At 43.1% G+C, this 11,556-nt stretch overlaps 1 protein-coding gene and 1 long non-coding RNA gene across 4 annotated transcripts; one reads left to right on the top strand and one right to left on the bottom strand.

Moving 5' to 3' along the window:
- The first annotated feature begins 4,278 nt into the window (after positions 1-4,278).
- Positions 4,279-5,540, top strand: LOC139062668 (uncharacterized). Its single transcript, XR_011516240.1, has 3 exons — positions 4,279-4,508; positions 5,205-5,266; positions 5,355-5,540. It is a non-coding gene; the product is annotated as an uncharacterized lncRNA (long non-coding RNA).
- Positions 5,541-5,802: 262 nt separating this feature from the next.
- Positions 5,803-7,413, bottom strand: LOC139062667 (spectrin alpha chain, non-erythrocytic 1-like). Of its 3 annotated transcripts, XM_070544192.1 has the most exons (6): positions 7,196-7,413; positions 6,684-6,776; positions 6,469-6,573; positions 6,364-6,396; positions 6,256-6,291; positions 5,803-6,049 (listed from the first exon to the last, which is right to left on the bottom strand). In XM_070544192.1, the coding sequence occupies exons 2-6, from the start codon at positions 6,747-6,749 to the stop codon at positions 5,972-5,974; spliced, it is 318 nt and encodes a 105-aa protein (XP_070400293.1). In that variant the 5' UTR covers positions 6,750-6,776; positions 7,196-7,413; the 3' UTR covers positions 5,803-5,971. The 3 variants fall into 3 exon arrangements, with proteins under 3 accessions (XP_070400293.1, XP_070400291.1, XP_070400292.1); XM_070544190.1 differs by having other exon boundaries at positions 6,256-6,396; XM_070544191.1 differs by lacking the exon at positions 5,803-6,049 and having other exon boundaries at positions 6,151-6,396.
- Between the last annotated feature and the right edge of the window lie 4,143 nt (positions 7,414-11,556).

Here is an 11,556-nt window from a genome sequence, read left to right as displayed (position 1 = left end):
GGTTTAAAACTTCAAGGTGTTTTTAAAAGAAAAGGACTCCAAAGAAACAAGTGTCTGCTGTGAGTAATGCATATTTGCATCCGTTTCATTGTAGGACTTGAGGAGAAGCAGGAAAGGGGGAGTCGGTCTCTCATGGATCTCTGCCCTCATTCACTGACAGCCTTTGATTCTCTTTGATCGTTGACTTTCAGAGTGGACAGAGTCTCATAAATGCAGAGAAGGAAAACAGCAGATGTGAATGCATAAATTGTGGTCTTGGCCTTACCTCGATCAACCTCACCTCCAATTGTTTTACACCTCCTGCCAATGCGCTCGTCCCTCTCCCAGCATCCCCTCCCCCCTCCACATTTTCTCTGTCTCGCTGCTATCAGTCTGTGACGCAGCCCTGTTGCCATGTCGTTGTCATTCAGCATAGCAGAATTAGCTCCACGCTTCCAGCATTGACTCCCCCCACCCCCACTTCCCTCTACTTGTGTGTTTCCAAGCAAGCGCATCCGAGTGTGGCGCTGTCGCCTCCCGCTTTGAATACATGATTTGTGGTCAGTGCTGATGTGCTTTGCGTGCGTGTAATTTATTTGCATGCCCGTGTCAGTCCCTCTCGCCGTCCGTCTCTGCCAAGGTTGCCTGACATTGGTGCTCGGCTCGGCTTTAGCGGCGCTGAAGGGAGCGCTGCTGCTGAGTCAGGCTCCCTTCAGACTTTGAAGCGTATGGTAGAGGGAGAGGGGGGTGAGGATGCTTGAGATTGGCGATGAAGTAAAACAAGTGGCTGAGCTTCAGCCATCAGTGTTTGGATTTCATCAACCTCCTTCTTCTTTTTTGTCTCGCAAAGGGAGACGGCACTTCGATCCTCGCTCCGTAATGAATTACAGCTTGCTTCACACCAGGTAGCAAAAGACCTAGACAATGACTGACTATGTGTGGTGAGAGGAGGCAGATGGATGGGGGTGATGATCGAGAGACAGAAAGTAGAGGGTACGGTGGGGGAGAAACTGAGAGAGCTTGAGTCTCATTACTTTAAACTCATGTGATCTCTTTCCTGTCAAGGATGCTAAGCAGGGTTTTGTTGAGTCAGAAAGAGAAGGCAGAGGGTAGGATGTCGAGGTAGGAGGACGGAAATGAATAAACAAATTTTGAAGGAATTCAAAGCAAATGCAACAGCTGCTCCAAATGCAAAGGGGAACTTTAAAAACAAAAAAATCTACCACTTAAATCCTCGTTTTAGACTTTGTTACGGCTACCAGACTGGCCATTGGGATGCAGGAGCCAGGATCACCCAGCCCTGGTGATCAGCCCGACACCGGCCCTCCTCCTCCTCTCTTCCAGGCTGCTGAGGAGCACAACTGAGCTGAATCCTCCTGGTGACCCACACCTGGGATAAAAAGGCTGTGCCTTCAGCAGTCTGCGGCAGCAGTGCAGGGGTTCTGCTGTCCTCCAGGCCTCAGTTCGGTTTCAACCCCTTCGTTTGTGACGAGTTTTAACTTTTAAAGTTTTAACTCTGACTTGAGGAGTTTTAAAGGGAAAAGCTGAGTGATCCATAGGGATCTTTGGTTGATGTCAACTTAGTTGACTCTGTTTTAGGGTTAACTCGGTTTTAGTTTTTAGACTTTTATCAACTTTGTTGTGTTTTTAAAACACCTTCAGTTTAGGTAAAACTTTTAATAAAGTTTTAACCTGGTGTTTTATATAGTTGATGAGTTGTCTTTTAACCGATAACCTTATAGTGGATTGTTCATTTTGCATTATTTTAATAATGCTCGCCATCTGTTTGCACTTGCTTTTACAACCCTTTATAACAATTAAACCCATTTTAAATCCGCTGTCGCAATTCTTATGTTACCCCCTCCTTCACATTTTAACACCTCCTGTCGGGGACGTAACGGACTTTTTCCCAGGCACTCACCTGTTTATTTTTTATTTTTTTTTAAGGAAAAAGTGAAACGTAATCCATCTTTGAGGATTGGCTTTTGAAGGATGAGCCAGACGGGTTTGTACCAGGATGGGGGGAAACGCTAAAATGTTTTTGCTCTTTGATGCCTTGGCAGAAGACACAGAAAAGGCGTGACAAGGCAGAGCAGCTGCTTAGCTCTGCTTATAGTGGTATACAGGCTTTACATGGACAACACAGGGAAGTGAGCCACTGTCTGTCAAATGGCGTTGTGCTTTTGCTTGGTTTTAACAGGTTTCTGCTCAGTGTGGACATAATTGAATGCTCCAGCTCTCTTGAGTCCTCAGCGGGTTTTCTGGGAACAACATTGTAGAGACAGACTCACACTAAAGTTGGCAGAGGCTGCCTTTACCTTCACCAGACAGCTCTGAAGTTAGTGCTACAGTTGAGTTTGTTAGCCAGCTTCATGGCAGGCGTGCTGTTGGGCTCACTTTCAGACAGTTGGCCCCAGTCAGCCATTTTTTGCTTCTGTTAAAGCAGGTTTTTGTGTACGTGCCCTTATGATTTTCAGAGTGCTTTAGCTCACCTGGTTAAACATTTGGAAAATAGTGATGGGAGAAGGGATGAAAAGGTTGCTGCTTTAAACTTGAGGCCGGTGCTTTTTTGTGTCCATTTTTTCTGGATGAAGTTACCTCGATCAAAGATACCAGTGCATACAGATAAATGTGAATTCTGATCTGCTGAATTAACCTGTGATGTTCCACAAGGGTCAGTGCTGGGTCCTAAACTGTTTTTACTTTATATAAATGATGTAGTGTATCTTCTTCATTAAAACTCATTTTGTTTGCTGATGACACTACAATAAATTGCCCTGGAAAAAGTTTGAAAACACTTCTGTATACTATAGAAGAATTAAGAGTTTGAAAAATCGTTTGACTATATATATATATATATATATATATATATATATATATATATATATATATATATATATATATATATATCACTTAATTATGGCAAAAAAAATTGGGAAATATCTATTAACAGGCAAATGTTCAAATGAAAAGCTTAACATATTTTAACTTGACCTAGCTATAATGCATTAGAACCTCAGCAACATTAAATTTAACTTTAAAAAAAATGTGTGTTTGTGTGTGTCACATTTGCTTGGCAAATTCAGAATAGTTAAAAAAAAGTTTTCTTGAAGGAATAGGAGTAAAATATTTCAGTCCAATTACCCATCATTCTCGTGAATTACCATTACCATTTTAGATGCACTAGTCACCATTAAACTTTGCATTAAAATCACTGTTCACTAGGTGCAGCTAATGCAAATGTGTTAATAAGCCTTCTACGGCTCTTTTGAAGTAGGTGGTTATTAGTCATACGTTGCTTCCTTATCTTAGTACATATCTAAATCATTGACAGCAAGCAGTATTTCTGTGTTTGCGTAAGACTTTACCAATGGCCATTAGGGTCAAAAATCCCTGGGAGTTCAACCGCTAGTAAAATGATTCATTACAGGCAACGAGTGAACCTACGAAATAATGAGACAAAATAAAATGTATTTAAAGCTCACTGACCTTCAAACAATAAATTAAATGGCGTTACAACTAGATCTATCTTGTTTTGTCTTACAGAGTATAAAGTACGCATTTCAGATTAATGTAACTTATTGAATAGCAGGAGCAGAACTCCAAGTTAAAGGCTTCTAACAATTAACATGAAAGAAACAAAAAAGCCAGTAATATTGTTAATTATAAAAGTATGTTCAGACAGCAAGAAGACCCAGTATAAGGAGCCTGCCTTTCCAGCCGGCTCATGAATCCCTGGAAGAACAAAAAAATGAATGCAAGTCAACGGGGCTAAAAGAACTTTGAATCTGCTTTGCCTTATGCCCTGGATCACACATATGTTGTACTGCAATTTAATTGAAAAGCAATGATGGGTGTGTCACCCACAGTCACGTACATTGAGTTTTATCAGCTTGTAAAAGTTCGAAATTAGCGCGACTACATTGGCATGTCACATATATGACATCACCACAGAATCTCCTCTCCCCTAGTGTAGCTGCTACTTACCACATGGCCAGATTCATGGTGTTTTCCTCCTGAAGGAAGGATTTGAAGTTTGCTGAACTTACAGCCATTTATACTCAGTTTTCTCCGCGTCTAGTTTGATGACGTCACTTTCGTGAAGCGTATTTGTTGTCCTGGACCATAGACTGTACATATACTGGACAATTCGATTCCATAGGCTTCAATTTCACGTTATCTGTCCATAATGGGAGGTGTCCACCACCGCCATTTTGACCGTGTCACAGGTTCCGTCCAGCCCAGACAATTCCATAAAAGGGAAGAGAGGAGGCGCTGAGGGTGTGGCTGTAAGGCTGGGCTCGAGTGACGACACCCAGGCGAACTAGCTACGAGCTAACCTGAAGCTAACCCTGGCTAACCCAAAGCTAAAGCGGAGGTGGGAGCCGAGCTAACGGATGTAGCCACCTAGCTTCAACCCAACCGGAGCTAACTGGAACACCCATCGACCTGAACCTTACACGGAGTTTAGGTGGAGGTTTTCTGCGCCTGTTCGTGAGAAGTACCTGTATTAAAAAAGTTTTAAATCGGTAAGTTTATAATTTATTTCCGTAATGAAAACATTTTGCTTTGAGCAAGTTTTCAGTAGTTTTTTTGGCGCTATCACTCCTGAGTCGCACCAGCCATTAAATGTATCATGAAGAGAAAATATATTTAAGTCGTATTTTGGGGGGACATTTTATTATCTTTCTTACAAAATCTGAGACCAAGCGTTTCACATTGCAACACAAGCACCGGTAACCATAACAGAATTTACAGCCAGCAGAGGAGAGGATGGCGGTGTTTCAAACCCTCCCGGCCGGCGTGTAGAGCTCATTCCTGGGCTGGAGCCGGCCCTCAGCACCCCGCCACAGGCTCTAACAGATGCTGGCGGTGTTTCATATATTTCCAAAACGTAATACTTGTTTGTATCTTGTACAGCCAACTAGCCTTTATTCTGGACTCAGTACAATTTACCAAAAGTAAAGAGACATTATACAGATGAAGTAAGCACAAGATAACTTACTGGAAGACACAGAGTTATCATCAGAACCAGAACAAGAGAGCCTGATAACAGTCATGTGAAAATAACAGTTAAAAAGTATGTATGTATAATAGAAATAAAAATATATTAGAATTAGTGTAACTCACTGTGATCCAAACAAATCAGCCATAGCTGATGAGTAAATATGACATGAGGTCTGGGAGTTTTTAAGTTTCATTCTTTTATTACATTTTTTTCTTAGATCTATTAAAAGGTCACCATGGCAGCCTGTGTGTCTCCAACGTCAGCTACACAACGCAGCGTGTAAGTTCCAAGTACTTGTCTTGACCACTTCATGAATGGTTTTGTACTTTAAACAGCTAGGCCAAACCTGTTATTTTTTCCTCCATAGCCATTTGGATCATTGGAGACAGCTGAGTGAGGCGTGGTGCCCAGAGAGCTGCAGAGACAACCTTGGCCTCCCTGACGTCTGTGTCTCTTGGTTTGGTTGGGGCGGACCATCGACATACATACATGTGCCGACACTTTGCGCCCTGTTTTATAAACTGTAGTGTTAAAAATAAATGTTTTTGCTCAATTACTTGAATTTCTTTGGTTAAGACAAAAGTGAGGAATAATCATTTACAAGTTATTTGTACAACAGGCCCATTTTAAATCCCAACAGTTTCTTAGCAGACAATAGAAATGTGTTCTTTACTAACTTTACTTGGTTTGAAAATCTTACTAAAATAAACTTGAGTGCCGTATTGCAAAACCCAATCATACTTGTTATGTAAACATTAGCTTTGTAGATATTTTTTACAGATATATATTTGTGTGCAACAAAAACCAAACTTAAATAATTTGTCATTCTTTATTGAAAAACAACAAAATACAGGTATACAGAAGTGTGGGAAAATGATAATGTGAAAGTATTGCACTATAAATGAAGTGAGATGAGATGAAGGTGAGATGAAGGTGGACGCCAGCGGGCTGGACGCCGGACGAAGAAACCTGGAGACGGATCGCTCAGACAGGAAGGGAAGAGCTTCCTCTTACCTTGATGGAATTAAAGTTAGCCGTCGTCTGAACGCCCAACCGTACGGTCTGAGGTCAAAGGTCACAGGAAACACACACCAGTCAGCAGTCATACAGATGCATAAAGATAACTAGCCATGGCAACCAGCTGACATGTCCCCACTTTCACCAAAACCTGGTGCCTGCCGGGTCACCTGAATTCCTGTGTGATGTCAGCACGGTCGGCCGTGACTGCTGCCATCAGAGGTGACCTCTGATCAGCTGAATGAACTCACCTTCCAGGGTGACGCCGTGTTAGAGTCGGCTTCATCCTGTAAACAAACAAATGAGTGGTAACATAAACACCACGTCTGGTTCTGGTGGAGGCGGAGGACAACACGCACCTTTCCAGGAGCAGAACCCAGATGTTCTTGTTGCTACAAACAGAGACGAGCAGAGTTAAACCAGGAAGTGAGAGGGACCAGCTGCTGCAGACAGGTGACGCTCACCTGAGCCTGAACCATAGGAGCCTCCTCAGCCATCAGACCTTCTGACTCCAGTTCAGATGCCACCTTGTTGATGTCCCTCAGGCGGGACTCATTGGCCTTCAGGTCCTGCAGGACAAAAGCACCTGCTGATCACCTTGTTGCTGTCGGGTTAACAGGTCTGGTGTTAGAACGTGGTGGATAAGAATGTTCTGACGGGCCGAGGATTCTGAACTCACCCTGCAGGACTGGGCCTGCTCCTTCAGGGCCTGGATGCTGCTGCCGTAAGCCGACAGGTCCGACATCAGGGCCTCGTGCTTCTTCAGGAGAGCCTGTGGAGCAGAACATCAGAACCTTCAGCTCGTCTGACACAAGTGGAGCTTTCTCGCAGCGATGGTCCAATCGGATCCGCCACCGTAAAACAAACCCTGCTCAGTTCACCGCAGACGTAGCTCTGCGGGTGTTTAGTGGAAAAGCGTGAGCCTTCTGCCGGCTGCCACGTGTCATGGCTGCTCTGCAGCGGGAACACACATCACAGCTTGTAAACCGTTTGAAATAAGAGCGACGGGAACACGTTTGTCATCACTTCCTGTGCGAGGCCAGCACTTCTACTCCTAACCCATGAGACGCTTAAACGAGCAACGACGTCTGGTAGACAACCGAAGGAAATGCCAAATACAGAAACACTATGAAGGACTGGAAAGAGAGCAAAGAAAAGCGATTGGAGTTTCTCAGGAAGGGACTTCCATACCTCGGCCAAGTCCTCGTCTTTCCCTTAGTCTGGACTTCCAACGATGGGCTCCTTCTCCCTCATCCAGGACTCGGCCTCATTAGCATCCGCAAAGTACTGTTTGGCCTGCAGAGAGTCCTCCAGGTCCTGCCTCCTCTGGGACGCCTTGGCCTTCAGCGTGTCCCAACGTCCATGAAGCTCCCACAGTTTAGTCTTCACTTCCTCACCAGCGAAGTGACCTGGACCCAAAAAAAGTGAGCCAGAACCTGCAGACACCTCAGAAACATGTCAGGACCAGACCTGCTCTACCTTCTTCCACCATGGTCTCTCCTTTCTGGGTGACAGCCTTGATGCGAGGTTCATGACCTGTGATCTCAGCCTGCAGAGCCTGGTGCTTCTTCAGCAGGTTCTGGACACCAATCAGGTCCTTCCCTTAGGACACATGTTAGAGTTCAGCATTATGCAGTAGACAGACCAGTTTAACCCAGGGGTTTCTTTCTTCTACAATCTGCTCTTTAACTGTATTATTTCAGCTGTTAACTTTATTTTCTCTCTAAGTGTTTTTCTCCCCAGAAGAAGCTACAACGATGTTCTGTTGAGCTGTGGTGGCCTCATGGAGGGGGCCATCGGCTAGCACACTGCTGCTAACCACTTAAACATTCTCCCTCTCCTGATAATAACATTTTACTTTCTTTGATGTTGGATGTGCTACTACTAGTTTACCCGTTTAATTATAGATTCACTAGGATAAATACAATAAAGTTTATCTCTTGCCAAATAGAATATTTACTGTGGCGAGCCCGTGAAGAGGTGTAGGAGAATGCGACAAATTTGTCTGTTAAAAAGTCTGTTATGTACAAAAACACAATATCATCACACTATTTTGGACCGATACATGACGGTCAGGTCCAGCTTGGGGAGAAAATATGACACGTCTTTCAGGATGGACTTCATCTTTGGTAGCTGGCGAAGCCGGGAAAAGCAGGATCTAACCACCTGGCTAATGTGGGAGTCCATCCGCATCTCTGGGTCCAAAACCACCCCCCGGTTAGTGATGGTTGGCTTCACTAAGCTGCAAAAACAGGGTTGCAGGACAGGACTAACTGCAGTGGGAGAGGGAGGAACAAATATTCCAGTTATAAATATTAAATATTTGAACAAATAAATATTTGTTAAAAGGAAGAAACTGATGATGACTTTAAGATTAGAGGAATGTTCTAGAACGGGTCTGGAACCAACGATGGCCCTTTGGATCAAATTTGGATTAAAAAAATAGCTCATGATTTTATTTATGGATGGAATAAAAATACAGGTTGTAAGCATCTTCTCAGTATCTTCATGTTGCACGACTTTCCACAGCAGAAGGACACAAAAACTGCCAGAATTATGATTAGAAAGATTTACGTTTTAATCTCAGAATCCCAACTTTTCCCAGAATCTTCACATTATTCTATGAATTCAGAGAAAATATACATTTTTCAGAGGTCTCGCTCCCCTGTTGTGGATATTTCTCAAAATTCAACCATTTTTTCTTTTCAAAAGCTTTAGTAAGAGTTTGGACTCTAAACAAGTTTTACTTTGCAGACTGCTTGTCTAAACCTTCATCAGATCTGCTCATAATAAAACATTTGGGTTATATTTAATGCCCAGGAAGATGCTCTTCCTGGGCATTAAGTTATCAAAAACAGATAAAATTATTTTTTACCATAATTTTAACTGCTATCAGCTGATAAAAATAATAAAAAACAGCCTGATCATTAAAGGGGTGTAAGTGAAACCGCGCGGATCACACAAACCATCATGCTGTCTATATGACTTTGAAAATATATAGTTTAATTACAGTTTGATTTATTTGACATCTGTATAATGTTTATTATTTTGTTTTTTCCCCCTAAATGCCTAACGTTTCAGTTTAACATGAATATTAGTCATTCATCACAATACATAAAGTTACACATTTTAAATTTTAATAGGGGAAGACTGCAGGAGGGAGCGGTAAAATACAGAAATCCCCAGCAAAAACAAGAAACTTTACGAGTCTGATGAAACCCGCTGGAGTTCCTTCAGCAGGCCTGGTGGCAGCTACAACGACCCAGTGGCTGTGCTTGGTCAATGTTATCGAGCTCAGTCCGGCTCGGCCGTGAACGAGCCGAGGCGACATCCTGCTCTGCTTAAGAAGAGGTGTTATTTTCCGCTTCAGAAGAAGCGTCCGTGTTTTACGCTTTCTCAGAGACATGTCACGTTGCTAAGTTGTTAGCGCCGCGCGCTAACACGTCAATAGTGCAGCATAGCCTGCTGGAGGGTTCAGATGAAAACACCCTACCACTCAGGCTGCTTACACATCGATATTAAGTTGTCGCTGTTGCGCTCACGCCGTAATACAGTATTAGATGCGGTTAAAGTCAGACATGAAAAACTCCACGAGCGGTCAGACCGCGCAGCAGCTAGGCGCAGCAAATAGGCGCCGGATCGTCCAGGCTGCCCGGCCTGACCGCTGGGGATTACCGGATGGAAGAATGGACACAGAAGTCTCCCTCTTAGCGCTCCGTCATATTTCAACCCATTTTTATCTTAAATGCACTGGGTTTTACCCTATTACCCATCTAAATATGCCCTATTAATTATTTTACCGTATTTTACATTTAAATTTCATGGTTAAACAGTACATGCTACATGTTAAACTGATAGTTAGCTAGCTACTTCGGTAAACTCAGCTAGTTTAAAGGTAGCAGTGACATAAAATACGAATATAGATTTTAACTTACCGAAAAAAATGAAGTGGAGACTCCTTGGACGCTCTATTAGTGCAATTAATACCACTGCAAGTCATTTTGTCCAACAATTGCACCAATAATATCCAAAGAAGAATACACAAACACAGAGACTCAAAATGCCGGAGCAGTTTCCAAGCCAGACCGAGGCTGTACTGAGGCCTTTCCACGGAGCTAGCTCTGTGGTCACGTGGGTCTGAGGCGGCGGTCACGTGTGTCGGATGCTCATTAATTATACAGAATTTTAGGCTTTCAATACACTTAAACAGAAGAGTGAGAAAAAAATTCACCCCCCTCAGAGTTGTCATGAGTATAAACTAGATAATTTAGACAAAAAACATGTTTTGGCACCAGGCTGTAAACATGTTTATTTCTGCTGTGAAATCGGCATTTTTAACATGGGAGTCAATGAGGATTTGCTCGCTTCTGGCACCAGCCCCCAGCGGATGAGGGTGGAACTGCAATTTTTCTTACTTCCGGGATGGGACCATTTTCTGAGCGGCATTGTGGGGGCTTGTCCTGGACTTATTTTCACACACAACCTAAAATAGCTTTTCCCACCCGTCCAAAATAAGCGCGTTCTTGGTATCAAAAAGCTTCTTTAAAATTCACAGACATCGTATGTGAAATCCATGGCACATACTTTACTGAACTGTTCATCCCTATTGCGAGACTTCCAGTTTAGGAGGAAGAACACACTCAATTCAAATCATCCAGTCAGCACATCATGCTGGTCAGATAAAATATAATGGCTGTAAGAGGGATCAAGTCTCTCTGAATAATTTATTTGATGCATATGGACCCACTGGAGAAGATCTTAAATGTAGATCTATTGATTTAGGGGCATTGACATTTTGGTACTGTAGGGAAGTGACTTGGTGCTGAGTTGAGTTGATGTTGATTGTTATCAGCAATCCAACTTCAAAGCCTTATTTCTCTTTGTAAGAATCTAAGAATCTCTGTTAAAATACATGACATGGACCAACAAACCATCTCTTTGTTTTGATGAACACATCTAGAATATTTGAAACCGTGTCAAGACTATATTCTGTGTTAACAGTCAAGCATGACTCACTGAGTCATGTTAGAACTGAGAATTTCATATAGCCATCCCTCAGTATAGACAAAGATTCACATACCGTAAATCCTCTAATACAGGCCCGGGCCTGTATTTTACTCAAGCTCCAGGCCTTTATTGGAAGAAGGGCCAGAATTGGAGGCAGGCCTCAATTTCTATTTGAGCTAAATGAACTAATGGTTCGCTGGAGTTTTTGACAATTAAAATTGTGCCCACATTTTCAAAGTTAAACACATTTCTTTTAACAACAGTAGTTTCTGCTTCAGCCATCTCCCCCCTCCCCCTGCGCAGCGGCCGCAAACTCACTGATGCGCCTGCAGCCTCTTGGAGTTCCTGCTGCTCTAATGAATGCATTCTGTGGTTAGGGGGACAGCACAGGCCTTATCTGGCCTACGCTAGCTGGTGCCGGCACCTCCAGTGATGGAATAGAAGTGTTCCTACAAGTTCAGGAGGTACCACGATTTCCCCAGAGGCCCCCGAGCTAATAGTATTTCAGATTGATTTGAAGTGGAGGCAGAGATTGTCTCAAGTGT

Source organism: Nothobranchius furzeri, chromosome 14 (genome assembly GCF_043380555.1).
Source record: "Nothobranchius furzeri strain GRZ-AD chromosome 14, NfurGRZ-RIMD1, whole genome shotgun sequence".
NCBI classification, from domain to species: Eukaryota; Metazoa; Chordata; class Actinopteri; order Cyprinodontiformes; family Nothobranchiidae; genus Nothobranchius; species Nothobranchius furzeri.
This window is presented reverse-complemented; position numbering and strand designations above follow the sequence as displayed.